General features: G+C 42.7%; 1 protein-coding gene across 2 annotated transcripts in view; it reads left to right on the top strand.

Annotated features, from left to right (window-relative positions):
* Positions 1-1,148: 1,148 nt before the first annotated feature.
* Positions 1,149-20,847, top strand: part of ATXN7L1 (ataxin 7 like 1) — a 160,863-nt gene continuing 141,164 nt past the window's right edge. For both annotated transcript variants that reach the window (XM_060244735.1, XM_060244733.1), the window contains exon 1: positions 1,149-1,280. In XM_060244735.1, coding sequence (XP_060100718.1) covers positions 1,262-1,280 — 19 coding nt within the window. In that variant the 5' untranslated portion in view covers positions 1,149-1,261. The remainder of the gene's footprint in view (positions 1,281-20,847) is intronic.

The following is a 20,847-nucleotide window of genomic DNA, read 5'->3' as shown; positions in this document are numbered from 1 at the left end:
GGGAGCGGGCAGGGCTGACACGACCCCGTGGGGGCGGCGGAACGTCCCGAGGATGACGTGCGGCGTCCTCGAATCCCGTCTCTCGCTCGGCGCTCTGGAAGGAAGCGGGGGAAGGAGGAGGAGGCGAGGCGAGCAGCAGCACGAGCCGCGAGGCGCTGCAGGGGCGGCCTGAGCAGCAGGAGGAGAGCGGCGCTGCCCCGCCATGGCGGCCCTCGAGCGGCCCGTGCCCAGCCCCGAGGCCTTCCTGGGCCAGCCGTGGGCCGCTTGGGTCCGGGAGGCCGCCCTGCCGCACAGTAAGGGCACCCGAGGGAGCGGGGAGGAGGCCGGGGCTGCCCGGTTCACACGCACACGGGTCTCCCAGGGAAGGAGGCGGCGGCTTGCGTGCCCTCCCTCCCTCCTCCCTTCCTTCCCTCCTTCCTGCCTTCTTTCTCTCCCCCATCCATCCATCCCTTCCTTCCTTCCTTCCTTCCTTCCTTCCTTCCTTCCTTCCTTCCTTCCTTCCTTCCTTCCTTCCTTCCTTCCTTCCTTCCTTCCTTCCTTCCTTCCCTCCCTCCCTCCCTCCCTCCCTCCCTCCCTCCAGCTCTCAAACATCTGATGGTTCTTCTATGTGTCTGCTATGTTAAGCCTCCCTCCCTCCCTTCCTTCCTTCTCTCTTCTCTCTCTTTTTTCTCTCTTTCTTTCTCTTTCATAAATTAGAGGAGCTGCATTCTGTTATCTTCTCTCTCTCTCTATATATATATCCTCTATATATGTATATTTATATAAAACCTTCCTTCCTTCCTTCCTCTCTCGGGTCCCTCCTTCCAGGTTGCAGAGTGCCAGAGAGAGAGACCCACCCACCCACCGCCCTCCCTCTACCCATGTGCCTTCTTGCCACAGGTCTTGCACACCTCTGGATGCATGAGGGGGAAAGAGGCTGGCTGTCAGGGGCGGGATCTGGTGGGGGGGGCGGGGTCATGGGATGGGATATTTCATGAATTGGACCAAGGCCACGTGAGGATGCTGTTGCATGAATCCAGGATGGTGGGACTAAGGAGGATGCCGTTTCCCCAGGTGGTGTGTGGTGATCTTGGGTTTTAAAAAAATGTTGTTGCCTAACTTTTCTGAGCTCTTTCCTTGTGCTCTCCCCCCTCTCCCCCATGTGTGGATATATTCACATGCACATATTGTGCGTTGCTTTGGTTTTCTCTGACTTTGTTTCTTTTCTGCAGGTATAGAGCTAGAAGAGACTGGAAAAGAGGGTGGAAAAAGCAGGGAGGTGATGAGGCTTAATAAAGAAGGTAAGGGGGCAGAGAGCTGACGCTTGAGTCCATCTCTGGTTTGGACCTTCCCACACAAGTACTTCTGGATGGTTTGGCTAAGTAAAACTACAAATAAGGCTTTTTGGGGTCAAGTGTCCACAGGTTACTGCTAAGCGTTAGCTTGATTTCATGTTCATATATCATTGGACAGCTTGCTCTTTTTAAAATCCTGCGAGTATAGAAAGGTACCTTAAATTGCTGTTCCCAATATTCATTGTAGGGTTTTTTCTTTAGCTTCTTGTTAGGTCATTACTAATTTGAATCACTGTCTCTGTTCCAACATGGACGTAAACGTATTAGTACATTTGCTTTTCAGCTTGCTAGAGAGATGTTAAAAAGCAAACAACTAATCACCTACTGCAGTTGGAAATGCAACTGTTGACTCAGCAATCCCAAATTGCCTCCTCTTTTGATTGTTTTGGACTTGAAGAAAATAGATTTTTAAAAATAACCCAAGAGTTAAAAATGGGCCCGGACTATGTTTTTAGATCTTTTTTTGTAGGGACAAAAGAGAAGAATTTAGCGCGCTCCTAGTAGAATTTAGGCATTATGCAATAGCTAAATGTGAGTTTGGTCACTGAAGATCAGTATATAATGGACATGAATTTGCGTACCACTTGTGCTGGTGGACCCGACTTGTGCTGTTTGTGACCCTACTTGTGCTGAAGAAAGGAATTCAGGCAGTTCACTTTGACAGATTTATCTTGTAAATGATTTGTAGCCTGGCACTGGATTTTGCAGCTGTGTACGTTGGATTTCATATACATTGGACAATCTGGGGGTTTGTGATGATGTGAACAGGGATCGACAAGCTCCTAGCAAACGCATGCGCTTTGATAAACGAATTCTTTGCTAGTGAATTAGGACATGATAATGGCCTGATCCCATAAACAGCTATGCAGAGGCAGTGGTTTAGCAGATCATATATATGCATCCCCTGAGGCATTGTGGGAGACCTGCTCATTCTTGTACCTTCTTAGCCCAAGCTCTGTTGCAATACCATCTGTTGGTTCATCTTTGCAATTCCACTGGACTGTGCAAGAACTTTTTCATGCTGGTGGTTGAGTTGAAGTGAGGCAGGAGGCTATGATAATTTTTCAGGGGGCTCCTGTCTATGCAGTCCTAATAATATTTACTCAGAAATGTTTCAAGCAAGTGTGCATATACAAGAACTCGTGGGCATTCGATGAAATTGCTGAGCAGACAGGTTAAAACAGATAAAAGGAAGTACTTCTTCACCCAAAGGGTGATTAACATGTGGAATTCACTGCCACAGGAGGTGGTGGCGGCCACAAGCATAGCCACCTTCAAGAGGGGTTTAGATAAAAATATGGAGCAGAGGTCCATCAGTGGCTATTAGCCACAGTGTATGTGTGTATATAACATTTTTTGCCACTGTGTGACACAGAGTGTTGGACTTGATGGGCCGTTGGCCTGATCCAACATGGCTTCTCTTATGTTCTTATGCATAGGTTTTGTAGTATAAGGGTTAGTTTCCTGATCAGGAGCTAGGAACAGCAGAGTGTAGAAATGAGTTTCTTAAAACTAATTGGGCAGAAAACAACATTTCTGCTTCAGTTGTTAGATTATGATGTCGAATTAGGGATTTTGTTTTTGTGGAAGTGAAATCAGATTCCTAAAATTGATATTTGTGTAATAATTCTTAATAACAGGGTTTCGTGTGTGTGTTGATACTCAGTGGTTTTGTGCATTGGAACTTTTTGTGGTTCTGTGCATTGGAACTATTATATGCTGTGATGTAAATGTGTGCTGAACTCACTTTTTAATTTTAGTATCTGAACAGTTTCTTTTTATGCATCTTTTAAAGACTAGGGATAGAAAGCAATTTGTGATAAGAAAAATCTCTTTACAATCTCCTGTCTTAATCTTCAGTATTTTGGCACAGGGGATTAGATCCTACCAACTTTTTCCACTGGTGTGAGAGTGAAGAGGGGTATCTGATCCAATGCTCCTTCTTACTGTAATCTATGTTGCTTTCTGTCTAAGCTATTCTCACAAATCCTGCAAAAGCCAGGTGTCAGAACAGGGAACCCCGCTTGCTCCAGTGGAATCCTGGAGAAACCCATGTAATAAATAATTGTACCAGCAACCACTTATACACAATTAAATGCTTATTAAAATTGCAGCGCGTTAGTCTGGTCCATTTCACAAGCAGCATTTGTAACCGCTAATGTGAAATTGTGAAATGGATCAGACTAACGCCTCAATTTGAATGAGCATTGGTTCCAGATATTGGAAATAAGTGTGTCAGGCGAAGGCTATTGAAACACGACTCAAACTGGAATCGTGTCACACTGTATCATTGCTGAAACATGGAATTTTTGCTGAAGAATGAATTACTAGCAATACAGTATCCTTGGTGGAATATTGGTTTTGTTACTGAAGAAAAATCAACGGCATAGCAGTGAACTGGTGTGTATGAAACCACTCAGCACTTTCTTGGACACAGCACGAATAGGGAGCTTATCGCTTTAATTTGTGGACTCTTTGCGTCGTTAGGTAGAAATCGGTGTTATTATATAATTTGTATTCAATTTTGTGTAGAACTAATGTGTTGGCATGTATTAGGTCATTATGTAAATTGTGCACAAGGGGTCGCCGGTACAATTGTTTATTGCACGGGTTTCTTCAGGACTTAACCTTACCATGTTTTTCCCGTTGTTTGCCATTGCTCCAGTAGAATAGCTAGTAGATCCAACCTTGAAAGCATGTTTTTAAAAATTGTATATTAGTTAAATTAATTGCATATTGTATATTGGTTAAATTAATAACTGTTAATCATCCCTCTGTAGAGGCCGGTTGAGGAATTTGTGAAAAGTTGTCGGGCAAGGGAAAGTCATTGTCAACCTATCCTAAATGTTTTGTTGTGTGTAGTGGTGGTCATTTTTCTGATGTTGCTTTTGTTATGGATGTTGAGGCAATCCCATCCTGAGTATTTATATGCTAAAAGACAGAATTAGCTTATTCTCATTTGGTTGGGAAGATTCACCTTGATGATCTGTTTGGCAAGGTGGGCTTTAGAACTGTGAAGTGCCACATACAGGTGCAGAAGAATCTTAAAGAAATAGTTAGAAAGGTTAACAGCATGGCAGGGAAGTTTTGCCTGGTTGTCTTGTGGGTCAAATGTTGGTCTGGACCTGACATCCTAGAACAGCAGCAGAATCAGTTCTGACATCTTGATCTGAAAATACTTACGTAATGCTTTTTGAAAATCCAGAATACATCATGTAAATTCCTAGTAGCCTTGTAAAGTAGGCCATTACCGGTATCCACATTTTAAGAGAGAGTGTGTGTGGAAGAGATGCTGGCTTGTGTAATGCCATTTAAAGGTTCAGTTCATAACACAAAACTGCAATTTGTTTTAACGTTGATTAGTTTATAAAACAAAGATTTGACTTGCAAATAAAAATTCAGATGGTTTAAATGCTGGTTTCATTGCCTGGCATCTCCGTAGCAAGGAGTGAACAAGAATAGCACAAGTATTGAGAAACAAACCAGGATATTTGCGTTCTTATATCACAAAAAATCCTATATAATGTATGGCAAGAATCAGAGTGCGAGGAAGTAAGATGGAGAAAGCAGTCTGGGTTTAGCTTCTTTCAACCACGTTCACACACAAAAAAAGATCCCGCCCCCCCTAGCTTCAGGTGTAGGAAAGGAAAGGTCCCCTGTGCAAGCACCAGTCATTTCCGACTCTGGGGTGACGTTGCTTTCACAACGTTTTCACAGCAGACTTTTTACGGGGTGGTTTGCCATTGCCTTCCCCAGTCATCTACACTCCCCCCCCCCCCCCAGCAAGCTGGGTACTCATTTTACCGACCTCGGAAGTATGGAAGGCCAAGTCAACCCGGAGCCGGCTGCCTAAAACCCAGCTTCCACTGGGGATCGAACTCAGGTTGTGAGCAGAGTTTAGGACTGCAGTACTGCAGCTTTAACACTGCGCCACAGGGCTCTTATCAGGTGTAGACATGTCTGTAAATATGTGTGGGTCTATTGGCTCTGTGGCGGATGCACAGGCTCATGGCTTATGTTAGAATCTATAGACTGAGCTCAGACTTGAGTGTGTGTGTTGCTGTTCCAGTAGAGTACAGAGTGACTCCAATTTGAATCCTATCTCATCAAAGGATAAAATGAAGGATATAAGCTGCTTTGGAGCTCTGTTGGGGAGAAAGGCAGGATATAAATTAAACAAATAAAATCAAAATGTGCTTAATGGAAGTACAGTATTTTAAAAACGCTTTTTTCCCTCCAAAGAATTATTTTGGATTTGTTATTTTTTTAATAGAAAGATCACCCGTGTACTTCAGTATACTAAAGTAGAAACCTCAAGGGGGTTGTCTGAGTAAACTTTATTGCCAGGTAGCAACAGCAAAAGCAGTTTCAACAGCTGTTCATTCATAATTGAGACCCCTGGCTGGTACAAAAAACAACCAGACAGCATTTGTCACATTGTGTACCCTTAATGCAATTACTGCTGCAAACAGATTAATACCAACGATGGATCAGTATGATAGCATTATAGTGGGTTGGAGGCAGAACAGGAATCCACATTATAATCTCACTAGGTGGCATTGGGCAATCCAGCTTCTGATACTGGCTCTTCTGCAATATGGAATCTTGTAGACCAGGGGTGACCAACTGTAACTCTCCAGATGTTTTTTGCCTACAACTCCCATCAGCCCCAGCCATTGGCCATGCTGGCTGGGGCTGATGGGAGTTGTAGGCAAAAAAATATCTAGAGAGCTACCATTGGCCACCCCTGTTGTAGACCATGGGTGGCCAAACTGTGGCTCAGGAGCCACATGTGGCTCTTTTGCACATATGTGGCTCTCAAAGCCCACACCACCCCATTGGCCAGCTTGGAGAAGGCATTTGTCTCTTTAAATCACTTCTCCAAGTCAAGCCAGCCAGTGGCTTGGGGAATGCATTTAAAGTTGCTTTTCTTCTACCTCTCTCTCCCCCATAGATTTTCTTTCCTCCCTTCCTCATCTGATGTTCATGTTTTACAGCTTTCAAACATTCTGACATTTAATTCTATGTGGCTCTTAAATTAGACAAGTTTGGCCTCCCCTACTGTAGACCTTACCTTACCAAATTGTTTTAAGGATGGGTGATGGAGACCGTGTCTGCAAAACACTTTCATTGTTCATTTATTTAACATGGAGAAGTATTCTGATATGCTCCTTAGAAGAGCCCCGTGGCACAGAGTAGTGAAGCTGCAGTACTGCAGTCCAAACTCTCTGCTTACGACCTGAGTTCGATCCTGGCAGAAGTTGGGTTGAGATAGCCAGCTCCAGGTTGACTCAGCCTTCCATCCTTCTGAGGTCGGTAAAATGAGTACCCAGCTTGCTGGGGGGGAAGTGTAGATACCTGGGGAAGGCAATGGCAAACCACCCCGTAAAAAGTCTGCCATGAAAATGTTGTGATGCAACGACACCCCAGAGTCGGAAACGACTGGTGTTTGCACAGAGGACTACCTTTACTTTTTTATGCTCCTTAGAGCAAGGATGCCGTGACATGACTTCCCTGAATGTTTTTGGAGTGCTTTACATGAAGAACTTTTAAAGCCCAGCATTGGCACAGTTATGGAATCTCTGTCTGGAAGGGCAGAAACTCACCTGTGGGTCAGTGCGTGAGATAACTGAATGGGTAGCCTCTGTGGGCTTCATTAAGGCTGGAAGGACTGATTAAACTTTTTTATATATCTGTATCGGGAACTTATGATCTAGTTGGTCCTTAATGCAAGTATGCTGTGGGGAAAAATCAGGCATATGAACTAAGGCTATAGACAACTGCCTACTTCCCCTAATAGTTTTGAACACACTTCTTTATCTACCCTTTTTCTTAAGCATCATCTTCTCATCTGTTCCCTAAAAACTAACAAACTGTTATAGTGCGGTTGCCTGTTAACTACCTGCTCAGTTATTATAATATGATGTTGAAGACTGATTTTCAGTGGAATAGATGTAGACTTTGACTGCTTTGTTACTGCTTAGAAAAATTGGACAAGTGAAAGCCCAGGCTCTCCTACCCTCTCTTGGGTAGGGATCTATTTGAAATTGGTGTTGTATAATAGGTATGGGGTGCAGGATAAGGTGAGGTTAAGCAAAATATGGACATTGTCTCTTAGGAATGAATTCCAAATTTTCATTTCAGCACTGGAAGGGATTTGGGTAGGGGACTAAAACTCCTAGTGCTTGCCAGAGGAAAGTGTTTAGGCTTGAAACTGTAACTGTGCAATTGTGGAGGGGGAGTGGATCTTGGGGGATGGTTGGATCCACCCAGTATCCCAAAGAATAAAAAAGGATCCAAGGAACATTAATGCTTCTGCTTAAACAAATAGGCTTGTAGTTATTTTTTGGTGACCATTGCAAGAAGGTATTTTGTTTTTTTAACCTGGCGAATGCGCAGCTTGTTCAGACTTGAAAGGTGAGCTCGGATATGAGAGGATATACTATGTATAGGTGTAGTGATGAGCAAAACTGATTAAGTCAGGGTATTTTTTACAATGCCTAACACTTGAATGGTGCTGCTGGACCTCTCTGTGTTTTTGAGTTGGTCTCAGTAACTTCCTTCCTTATGATTGTACAGTAAGCCCGCGTGTACCTTTGGAATCTAGCAATGGGTGAATAAGTAATGGCATTGTTTTTTAACATGATGTATTTGATGTACTTCAGTGCATCAGTATAAAGACAGAAAGATTTGAAAAGGCACGCTCTCATTTCTGTCTGCTGCACTTACGATTCCCTGGCTTGTATATTATAAGATAAACCATTTGTGAGGCAAGGGGGATACTTACATTTAACAATACAGGGGTCCACACCTTTGGAGTTAATGGCATTCTGTGATATTAAAACACATGCATGCACAAACACACACAATTTGACACTGAAACAAGGAGAAAGCAGTTGAGAGGGGAATGCCAGCATCTGCTTCTTTGGTCATTCTATGTAAACACTAGAAATAGCAAAGTTTTGAATCATTTGGTTTAGACTTTTTTCAAGTTATTGTTAGCATCTCATTTTGTGTGATTTTGTGCAGTCCTTCAGCCATGTTTCTGCAAATCAGTGAACATAATGACCGTTTTCGCACGCAGCTTACCACGCGGTCACGTTCCTGTTCTCTCTGCAGCGTCTGTTGGATTTCCCATTATCTGTGCCGGAGTTACAGGAAGTGCCGTGGCTTTTGCGTAGCAAACGGAAACTGGGTTTTAGCGGGTTACATACATATGAAGAGTGGTTTGCAATCCTGCTCCTTTCCATGTTTGGATAAATAATGGTAGGTTTTTTCAAGCATGAACATTTATATGCTGGAAGAGCCAGTTCGCTTTACTGATAAAGAAACAGGAAAACATCTCTGATTATCTTGCCGCTATTCACCACTATAAAAACTTTTAAGTGTTTCTTTTTGCTTAGTTTGCATGCAGCAATTATTCATAGTCTGCCTTAAAGGAAAGCATGGAATGTGAAAAAATGTATACTTTTAGAGAATTTTATGTACTTAGTGAAGTGATTCAGTTGAGTGGAACTGTGAAATCGCTATTGAGCTATAACAACAAAAAGCTTTCGAATTTGCTGGTAAAAGGTAAATTAGTTTTAGGTTGGGTTCTGTTTTACAGTAAAGGAATATGGCATACATCTATGATGCTCCCTTGGTTTTAATGCTTTTATTAGACATTAAAGACAAGCTTGTTGACAATAGATGGAAACTGGATCTCAATGAATCTGAAAAGCGTGTTGGAGCTGCTTGTTCTGATTTTTTTTTTCAGTAAAATGGAAAAAAGCCAAAAGAGTCCCTAGGCACCTTAAAGATGAATTGATTTGTTGAAGATAAGCTTTTGTGGGCTTCATCAGGAGCATGGAATGAATTCTTAGGCAGTTATATAAATATGCATACAATGAAGGTTAAGCAAGCTGAGCAGTGGGTTTTAATAGGCCAAGAAATGGAGGTGGTAAAATCTGTCACATGTGTGCAACAGTTTACAGAATAGACAGAACGATCATTCACAATGGTAGTAATTGGTGACAGCACTGTTATTTTATTTTATTTGTATCCCGCCCTCCCCGCCGAAGCAGGCTCAGGGCGGCTGAACTACATTAAGCACTTTAATATCTGTGGTAGCTAAGGAAGTTGCTGGCTCCATTTCAGCCCTTGTTAATTCAAAATATATTGATCCATTCAGATCCAGTAATTTCTTGCTGGAATCTACCTCAGTTTTAAAAATTGTGACTTGCAGGGAAGCAATAGAGCGTGGCCAGAGAACATTCTTCCCATTTCTGAAGGCTGCTGTTTTTGACGTCTGTGCTTTGCTTTGAGAGGAGTCTGACCCATTGTCCTGTGTAAATCACAAAAGGCTTCCATCATACTTGTAGGTGAAGGAACCCCCTGATGGTGCAACTCATGGCACTAGGTCCTGTAATGATATTGCCTGAGTGCAAATGGGGGTGGAGATAGCATCTGGGACTCATGTGAACATCTGAATCTGCCTTATTCAGAGTGAAACCGTTCACCTCTCCCAAGATCAGTCTTGTCTGCACTGACTGGCTGCAGCCCTCCAGGGTCTCAGAGGTCTTCCTCAACTGCCGTTACCTGATCCTCCTTAAAATGAAGATACCAGGGCTTGAATCTGAGATCTTCTGCATATAAAGCTGTTTCTCTCCCACAGAACCATGGTCCCTTCCCTTTTGGGTAAACTGCAGTTGATGATGATTAATAAAACAGGTTCTGTAATGCCTGCAAATGAATCACTTGTTAGGATGATACATTGTACGGTTCTGGAAGTAAAATCTAGAATTTTACATTTATATAGTACATTTTTATTTTGCCCTCCCTCTCCTTACTGCAGAGTGATGTATGTGGTTCTCCCCACCTCTTTTTAAAATCCTTGTGGTAAACCCTGTGAATTAAGTTAGGCTGAGAAAGAGTGACTGTCTCAGGGTTGCTCAGTGAGCTTTGTGGCTTGAGTTGGGAATGGAATCTGGGCCTCCCAGGTCCCAAGCTGATATTCTAATTACCACACCGGCTGATAATTAGTAGCACACTATGTATTAACAAAGCAGAATGTCTTGGTGTGGATGTGCTAGGATCATGAACAGAGTAGAGAGCAGATTAGGAAATGTTTTCTATTGATGGTAGAGACCTCTTACCTTTGCAGTCCCCTCCCCGCAGACTGTGTGTTGTGTAACAATTCTTGCTGCTTCCATCCTCTCCAAGTGGTTCCAGCATTTGGTGACACATCTTTCACTTATCTATACTACCAGGTAATATTCCAGTAATAGAGAGATAATCTTGAGCGGATATGGGTTTGTGGGGAGGGGGGGAGGCTGAACCCTCCCTTTATGTTCTGAAGTAGCTTGTAGGACTGGATGAACTTGGCTCAGAGGCCAAGAGCTTGTGGACTCAGATCTCTCTTTCTCTCTGGGATGAAGACAGGCTGGGCTCTCCTTTGGGCCTTTGCAATGATGGTAAGTCTGGAATAGACAATTGGTCGTAAGAGAGTCTCTTGGGCTGCTTCCTTCCCCAAAGCAGTTGTTATTGTATGGGGTTTGGAAACTGCAGAGGAAAAGATTGGGGAGAAGATGCTTTCCCCCCTTTTTCTTTTCCTCAGTGGCTTAACCTTCGATGAATTTTTGGAGACCCTTCTTAGCCTGTGTTTTTGTGACTGCTACTTATATGTGATTTTGGAGTGATATGTGAAGAGCATAATGAATTCAAGTGTTTTAGATTTAGATGGTGATTTAACCAGTCAGTTCAACTCTTGAGTATTAGTCAGAGTTACGAGTAATGTTTTAAAAGTGTTGGATGTGGTGCTATAAGATGCCAAGTTGATAAGTAAATGAAATTATGTTGTGTTTGAAATGTGAATTACTTGGGAGAAAGATAAAGTATTAAATTAAAGCATTGTAATCTGTTAACTTTCTCATCTAGTTGTAATTTTAACTTTTTAGGGATGCCCACACAGTGAAATGTAATTTAAAGAGGCATGCAAACTTTTATCAAATGATTCTTAGTATGTAAGTGGCTTTGGCATAGCATCATTCTTGTGTTTTCTGCTCTAGTTGAAGAGGGGTAAGAACAAAGGAACTACTGAGTGCTGGGGAAAGCAGGCCTCACTTGCCCAGGGCTCTCCTTTCCTGCATTGGGTTGCTTTTGGCTGAGGAGGGGGCGGCATATGCTAATGAGTTATGCTAATGAGCTTCGCCACCTATTTTTCTACAAACCCCCTGGCTGCATTAGTCTGTTTTAGCTGAACTTTCATGTTCCAGAGTTCAGTTTCTTGGTGGGTTTTGTTTCACGAAAGCTTGTGCCACAACACAATTGTAGCGTCAGGGTTCCACTGAATTTTGTGTTGCTTTGGCTAATGTGCGTAAATGTTCAGAACTGAAAATGTTTCTGATGCTTTCCAGAGCAGCTGAACCCAAGATGTGCCTTTATTTCTACAAATTATGTACCTTGAATGACTTGAATTTGCAGGTACCATTGGACAGAACTGAGGGATCCCCCCATTTTGTGCAGCCACTGCCTCATTTGCCTTTCTGTCTTGGATGCTTGCTTGGGGTGTTTATCACTATTCTGCCTGAGTGCCTCACAGGGTTTAATCTCTCTGTCTCATTTACTCTGTGAATGGGCACTTCTGAGGTGTTGTCCTGGGCAATGATTACTGAAGAGCTTGACAGGTGTCTAGTGGTTTGTATTTGGCTTGAGTATAAGGCTACTTCCTTGTGAGAAAATGATGCACTAGAGCCCTGAAACAAACATATAGTAACCCTTGTAGTATTGCATCTTCACTTTGGTTGAAGATGGTAAACCCTGGCATCATCCCCTGAAATTATAAAAAGAAGCAAGATATATGAGACTCAAGTATATAATAACTGATCATTTCGTTCTTATCCCTTTATGGTAAATTTAGTGGAGGCGTGATCATCTAAATGCTGACTTTTCTCTGCTGTTGCCCTGCCTTCCTCATGAACTGTTCATTTGTCCTTATCAAACGTGTAGCATAATCAATGTGGAATACTATAATTACATGTTTCGTTTTATGTATTAATCCTATAAAAATAAATCACCCATAGCATCACCAACATTTAATTATGATCTTGAAACTACCAATAATTATTTAGAAAAAAAGTTGAGTGGTTGTACAAATCAGTAGTCAAATGCAGTCCTTCCTCCAAAAATCATAAAAAGTCCCCAGGGTTCTGAAAAAAACTTTTTTAAAGTTTGGTCCTCTATCAGCCTAATTTTGAAACCTTAGTCATTTCACAGATTTTGTATATCCAGAATGCTATAAACAGTGATCCAGTGCTTTCCCAACCTTTTGTGACTAGCATTTAGCTACAGCCTTTTTTGTCTTTGTGAACTGTTCCTGTGGGCTGAAATTCTGAGTGATGCATGATATGTTGTGACAGCATGCAAGGAGTTAACAACTTTGCCTTTGTTTGGGAGAAGGCTATAAAGGGGGTCTCTGGTGGTACAAAGGATGAGTGTCCCTGGGAAAGCAGTGGTGCTTAATTTTATATATATATAAAATTATATATATATGAGCCCCGTATATTATATATAAATATGAGCCCCGTATATTATATATATATATATATGAGCTCCGTGGCGCAGAGTGGTAAAGCTACAGTACTGCAGTCGGAGCCCTCACAACCTGAGTTCGATCCCAGCAAAAGCTGCTGTCAGGTAGCCGGCTCCAGGTCGACTCAGCCTTCCATCCTTCCGAGGTCGGTAAAATGAGCACCCAGCTTGCTGGTGGGAAAGTGTAGATGATTGGGGAAGACAATGGTAAACCACCCCGTAAAACGTCTGCCATGAAAACGTTGTGAAAGCAACGTCACCCCAGAGTCGAAAACAACTGGTGCTTGCACAGGAATTGTTCACTGTTCTACTGCAGCTATTTTCTACTCTTGGTAGGGAGGAAGATTGAGGGAAAGCAGCTGTTACTGCATGATATGGGAACTAATTTGTACAAATTAAGCTTTTAAAAATCCATGGAAGAATGGTCCTTGAACATATATTCAGTATTGCTTTTCTGTTTCCTTTTCCTTTTGCACAGATTTCATAGTGTTGTATTTACAGTCTGAGACTTTTTTGAGGTGGAAAAAATGCTAAGGCTTTATTTTAAATAATGTAAATGCGATCTGTAGAAATAGTCTGATGGGGCAGTACTTTCAAAATAAAATCAATGGCCTTTTTTTTTTGATTTTGTCATAAACAGTGGCTTGGATTCATTCATGTGGAAGCAGAAACATAAATGATTTAGTGTGGTTCCGCTTGCACGAGATATTGCACGATATCTAGAACTTTCTTCCATATATATTATAGTGCCCAGAAATTGTTTGCACATCATCTTGTACAAACAAAAACACAAGTGGGTGTACAAGAAGTTTGAATTAGTGCAGGCAGCTTCCACAGTCTTTTTCCTGTGTTTCCTCTTGCATGAGAGTTGCAGTGCAAGTGGAAATCTTTGACTGGATTCAGACCTATATCAGAAACACAAGCAGTGGTCCCTCATCCTGGATAAGTGGCCTTTCCCTTCTGTCTCTTCTGTGATCCCTAATCTTATGTAGTCTTGGCGTGCAGTGTGGCTGATGGTTTCAGATTGTGGAAGGTGGATCTTAAGCATTTTTCTCCATGCCATTCCCATTATCTATCTCAAAAGCATTTCCCCTTCAGCCTGTTTCTATAGATTCCATTTTGTTTCTGAACTTTGTAATGTGTGCTCCTGAATGTGCAGAAGTGCTCCCCAACTTTCAAAACAGACCATTGTTGGCATCCGTGTTAAAGAACATTCAAAGCTACTCATACAGTTCCAGGTATGGTTTGGTCATGGTGTAGCCATTGTGGTGTAGTGGTTAGACAAGAATCTGGGAGACGTGGGTTTAAATCCCTACTCAGCCCAGAACTCATTGGGTGACTGACCCAGTCATGCCATCCTTCACCCTTACCTGCCTCAGAGGGTGGTTGTGAAGATTGGTTAGGAAAGGAGAACCATGAGTGCTTTTCTGAGCTTCTTAGAGAAAGGGCAGGATGAGATTAACTGATGCCACACTTAATGCCTTCTAGATCCATTCCACATGCACATTTTCACAGATAGGGGCTTGAACATATGAACATATGAAGCTGCCTTATACTGAATCAGACCATGGGTCCATCCAAGTCAGTATTGTCTTCTCAGACTGGCAGCGGCTCTCCAGGGTCTCAAGCTGAGGTTTTTCACACCTATTTGCCTAGACCCTTTTTTGGAGATGCCGGGGATTGAACCTGGGACCTTCTGCTTCCCAAGCAGATGCTCTACCACTGAGCCACTGTCCCTCCTAAACTTGAACTTTTTAAATTGAGGACAGAGCTAATCAAAGTGCCTAAGTTCTGGATGTCTTGATCAAATGTAATGAATACTTGGCTTTTGAGAAAGAGTTTGTTTGCAGCAATGGATTATGGAGATTGAATGGGAAAGGAGGTCAAGTTTAAGAATAATAAATGGCTGCCTGCTTTTGCAGGTAATGTGTAGTCTTTGCTAGAGCACCTGCAACATTATGTTGCTTTTGGAGAGCCCGCAAGTGAAATAAAGGAAGCCCCCCCCCTTGCACTAACAGTTCTAAATATGAAACAGCATGGCTTTAGAAACTAAATTAACACCCTTCTGCTAGAAAATGCTACATCCCATTGAATGCCATTGTGCTGGTCACAGAGGCTGTTCTAATAGGGTCGGAGGGTGGGGAGACAGTGGGTTCTGCTGGCAGTTTTCCACATTGGCCTCACAGTCTGAGTACACTGCACAGCAATGTGAGGGCTGCTGGTTTTTGAAATGGGGCTACAAGGACTTTAGATGATGATGTCACTGTTTCAGGTTGGAAATTTTTTTTTCTAGAACTGAGCTCTGGCCCGTCCTGGTTCAACTACATCCCTACCTTTGGGATGGAGTAGGACCCACGGATCCCAGATGATATCACTGTTCAAGGTTGGGATCCTGAAACTGAGCTCTGGCTAGCTCTGTACAACGGCAGCATTGCTTTTTGGGTACAGCATGACAGCCACTGTGCACATTTGCTATGGATTGCCTGTGTCGTTTAGTGCATCAGCTGTTGAAGTTTAAGGGTGGTGATACTATTGAGAATGCTTGGGTGTCTGAAGCCTCGTCTTCACAGAGGTGGCAAACTTGATGGTGCCACTTAGGATTGTAGGCAAGAGCCCACGGGAGGTGAATAATAATAATAATAATAATAATAATAACTTTATTTTTATATCCCGCCCTCCCCCGCCGAGGCGGGCTCAGAGCGGCTAACAGACATGGAGATCCCATGATTCATGTAAAACAATGTAAACAATTTTAAATATATCAATTGCATAATAAATTATTTAGAATAGATAAAATGTATAAAATGGGTGCTAAAAACTGTAATCATAATATCCTCAAGATGGCTAGATGTCCACACGTCAGATTAATCGGGTTCTATCTCGAAAGCAAGCTGGAAAAGAAATGTTTTGCAAGCCCTGCGGAATTGGTTCAGGTCCCGCAGGGCTCGCACCATCTCTGGAAGGTGGTTCCACCAACGAGGGGCCATCACTGAGAAGGCCTGCTCCCTAGTAGCCTTCAACCTAGCATCTCTTGGCCCAGGGATTGTTAGTAAGTTCTGAGAGCTAGATCTCAGTGCTCTCTGGGGCACATATGGGGAGAGGCGGTCCCTTAGGTAGGCAGGTCCTCGGCCATATAGGGCTTTAAAGGTCATAACCAGCACTTTATAGCGAACACGGCACACAACCGGCAGCCAATGAAGCATGCTCATGGGGACAAGGCAGATTTTCACACACATAGAATAGCATATGAGGGAGAAGACCAGGCTGCATCCCTATTCTTAGGCCTACAGCTGGGAATTTTTCTTTATAAGATCACCCAATTTGATTAACTGTCTTGCAACCTAAAATCATACAGACAGGGTTATCACTTCAAGCGTGAATTAGGCCTTAATCTCCGAATGTGAAATCTGTCTATAGTTTGTCAGCAGCAACAGCTTTGATTGCTGAATGCAAGATATATCTCTGTTGCAGCTCTTTTCACTTCTCTGAGCTGCTGAAGAAATCCTGAAGGCAGCTGCTCAGAGTGCTAACACTTCTGTCCAAATGACTAGATTGCTTGAGGCTGCTGCTGAAGAAAGCTGAAGGGACTGGTAACTGTGGGATGGGTGGTGGTGGTACTTGTCTGCCGGCCGTTGAATACAGCAGTCTCTCCCCATAATAAAATTCCTGCACTCGGCAAGCTAGCAGACAAGCCAGCAAAAGGGGACAGGAGGAGAAGGATTGAAAACATGTAGTATGACACTTTAAATTCTCTACTGCAAGGCACCCTGTATACTCTTCTTCTTGAGTTCCTTAATAGAGATGAGATTGGCCTTATTTGTATGTTGCATCTGTGGCAAAACTCACTAAGTGTGTTAAGTGATAGGGTTTTTTTATTTATTTACATTTATATCCTTTCTCCACAATGGGGACCCGGAGTGGCTTACATAATTCCCCTTTCCTTTGCTCTTATCCTCATAACAACCCTGTCCAGTGGGTTAAACTGAGTGTGTGTGACTGGTGAGTTTTCATGGCAGAGTGGGGATTTGAAGTTGGGTCTTCCAGATCCCAGATTGACACTCTAACCTCTATACCACACTGGTTTTCATCTATGATGGCTGTGATAGTTCTTAAAGCTTAGGTGGGGTGAGCATCCTTTCTAGGGTTAGAAATGAGCCACCTCTTCAGATTGTGGAGTTTTGCAAAAGGAATGTGTGTGTCACAATCAGGAGAAAGTTCATCTTTTCCTAGTAAATGAGAACCATTTCTTGCCTTAATCAACTAGATTAAGAGCCAGTTTGGTGTAGTGGTTAAATGTGTGGACTCTTATCTGGGAGAACTGGGTTTGATTCCCCACTTCTCCACTTGCAGCTGCTGGAATGGCCTGGGGTCAGCCATAGCTCTTGCAGAGCTTGTCCTTGAAAGGGCAGCTGCTGTGAGAGCACTCTCAGCCCCACCTACCTCATAGGGTGTCTGTTGTGGGGGAAGAAGATAAAGAAGATTGTAAGCCGCTCTGAGACTCTGATTCAGAGAGAAGGGTGGGGTATAAATCTGCAGTCTTCTTCTTCTTCTTCTATTACTTGAGGTGTCTTAAATTATTTTGCAGCTTTTCTCTCCCAAGTGAAATTTCACCATAGCTCCATAGGTAAAGCAGCTTTATGTGCATTTATTCACACCATTTTGGTGGTTTGTTGCCAAATGATATTTGTGATGGAAGTAGATTTATTGTGCAGTGTATTCTTTTGAAGTAGCTTACATTCATGTGGTATTGGATGTATGGCTCGTTTGCTTCAATAATTTTCTTCTTTCCTTCATAACCTCCCTTTATCACAATGTATTTCAGAAGAGAACACTTCTTCCCTCTCATAGTCACAAATAGGGATATGCATTCAGATCTACCAGAGCTGAAAATATACTCGAAAAATACCTTGTCAGTATTTTTGAAGTATTTTTCAGCTTCCCAAATATATCTGAGTTTTCTCAGGAAAACTGGGAAAAAATCAGAAAATCCTGGATATATATTGGGGATTTTGGGTAGATCCGAAAACAGCTGAGAGCCATGAGCAGATTGCTCCTGTCTCTCAAATGTTTGTTGGACAGGCTTATGTAATTCCTTGATTGAATTCATTACAGTCATTTGACCATCCATGTACATAAGAATTGTAACAGTCTTATAGAATCATAGTTGGAAGGGACCTCCAGGGTCATCTAGTCCAGCCCCCTCTACAATGCATGAAATTCACAAATACCTCCCCCCCCCCACCACCAGCGACAGCTGATCCACCAAACTAGAGAGCCAGTTTGGTGTAGTGGTTAAGTGTGTGGACTCTCATCTGGGAGAACCGGGTTTGATTCTCCACTCCTCCACTTGCAGCTGCTGGAATGGCTTTGGGTCAGCCATAGCTCTCGCAGGAGTTGTCCTTGAAAGGGCAACTGCTATAAAAGCTCTCTCAGCCCCACCTACCTCACAGGGTGTCCTTTTGGGGGGGGGGGGGAGGAAGGTAAAGGAGATTGTGACTGCTCTGAGAGTATAGGGCGGGATATAAATCCAATATCATCATCTTCCATGCCCAGAAGATGGCAAACCCCCCCTCCAGGATCACTTAGGTATACAATTTTTTTTAAAAAAACCAAATGGGCCACATTATAGTATGTACAACTGATGAACATGTGCTCTAAGGACTTGAGATCCTTAGAGAGCATGTACAAAGCCTTTCTGAATAGGGTTTTTCTTGTACCTGCCCTCCAGAACTGCAGAGGGGAGTGTAAAACTCCTTGCCAAGGTGAATGCCCTTCTAAAATTATTTACTTCTAAAATTATTTTATTTCCAAAGAAGCCAAATAAACTGCCAGCTCAGCAGTATTTTTAACATTTAGGAATGCATCAGAGTTGGAAATGTGGGAGATGTCAGATTGTCGTTCTGTGTCCTCCGCTCTCTGTTTGACCAGCTTTTTCCACAGGATAGAAGAATCTAGGACAAAAAGCCAATTCATCAATAAACGTTTGAACAGCTTTAAACCAACTGGATTGAAAGTTGTCTTAAAATATCAGGGAACAAGCCTTGAGGGTTGTCACCTTTTAACCACATACAGATGGAAAGAATGCATACCCAGGCTTCAACCTATATAATGCCTGTCTCAAGTCTTATCCAGGTATTTGATATACATCTGGGAACATGTAAAATAGCTCTTAAAAACTTAGGTAGTACTTTTTCATGGGGTGTAAAGCATGAGAGAGATGGGCCTAGTTCCATATAGCAGGGGTGGCCAACGGTAGCTCTCCAGATGTTTTTGCCTACACCTCCCATCAGCCCCAGCCATTGGCCATGCTGGCTGGGGCTGATGGGAGTTGTAGGCAAAAAACATCTGGAGAGCTACTGTTGGCCACCCTTGCCATTTAGCAATTATGCCAAAGTATTGGCCTTGTACAATTTTAAGGCTGCAAGAATAAAATGCCCTCATGAAGTCAATGAAACTTCACTATGGTGTTTGCTGATCTTTCTTCTTGTTTGGCAACATATTTGTTATTGATTACCCCAGAACCTGAAGCCTGTAAGATTACCCCAAGATTTTTAAAGCTATTAACTTGCTTAATTTGCTGGCTGTTTATCATCCATGTCCTGGATTTTGAGCTATTCCCAAAAGCTACAATTTTAGTTTTCTGGCAGTCGATTATGAGGAGCTTGTCATCACAGAACATGGTGAGCTTCCTGAGGGCTCCCTTCAAACCAGCAGGGGTTTGTATCATCAGCATGTAATAGTGCTGTTATATGATAATTTACAAATTTAGGAGGGTGAAGTTATCTGTATAAAAAATAAACAAAACATGCTAAAAGGCAACCTTGTCTAACACCTCTGGAAGTTTTAATAGGATCAGTTAGATGACCTTATCTATTGCATCTAACTCTTAGAAAAGTTTGGTCATGCAAAGCCCGAATTAAATACAGAAGTCTTCTGTAAATATTTGAACTGAAGAACTTGAACCAAAGCCAGGGTCTAGACCACAGATGTCAAACTTGCAGCCCAGGGGCCAGATCAGGTCCCCAGAGGTGTCCTATCAGGCCCGCAAGCAAATCAAAAGTAGGTTTGCAACTTACAGATGCCCTCTTGAACAGCACCTGAACAGCATACTCAAGATTGCTACCGCACAGACATTTGTCTTCCCTTTTTGATGCAGTAATTCCGAACAAGAGATGTCCGTTATCAGAGACATAAACAAAATATTGCAAGAGTGCTAATGTTTCAAGGTTGTTTTATTTTAAGTTTTTAAAAAAATCTTTAATTGTGTTTGTGTCTGCTACCTGGCATTACGTTTTATGACACGCATGACCCGGCCTGACAAAGTCTCATTTGTGTCAATTCTGGCCCTCATCACAAATGAGTTCGACATCCCTGGTCTGGACGCTGAGTTAAATGAGGATTTAAGATCAACAGAAGCAGCATAAAGTGATATTACACCTCTTACTGAATATTTCTTAATATGGTGTTATAGAGTTAGGCAATGGTCATGTAGATTTTCTTGCTCTGAAGCCCACCTGCTCAACTGTCAGGATATTTTGTAATTCTAGGCAATCTAATAATTTGTCCAGATGTCTTGCATAGAGTTTGCTTATGATATTCAGAAAGCTAATTGACCTATAGTTAGACTGATCCTCCTTTTTACCCTTTTTATGAATGGGAACTACTGTGGCCATATCCCAAGACTTGAGGATATGGTCTGAATTATCAGTGCATGTAAAGAGAGGGGCTAAGAAAGAGGCCCACCAGTTCTTATTCACTGGAGTCGGTGAAGTAGGTGGCCACCTGGGGCGCCACTTCGCTGTGGGGCGGGGGCAGGCATCCCCTCCCCGCCCCGCTGACCCAAATGTCCCTTGCCCAGCCCTTGCCTGCTTCAGAAGGAGCTGGGAAGAGGCAAAAAAGGACACGACCTCTTTCCAGATCCCTCTGAAGCGGGAGAGGGCTGGGT

This window comes from Heteronotia binoei, chromosome 8 (genome assembly GCF_032191835.1).
Source record: "Heteronotia binoei isolate CCM8104 ecotype False Entrance Well chromosome 8, APGP_CSIRO_Hbin_v1, whole genome shotgun sequence".
In the NCBI taxonomy this organism is placed as follows: Eukaryota; Metazoa; Chordata; class Lepidosauria; order Squamata; family Gekkonidae; genus Heteronotia; species Heteronotia binoei.
This window is presented reverse-complemented; position numbering and strand designations above follow the sequence as displayed.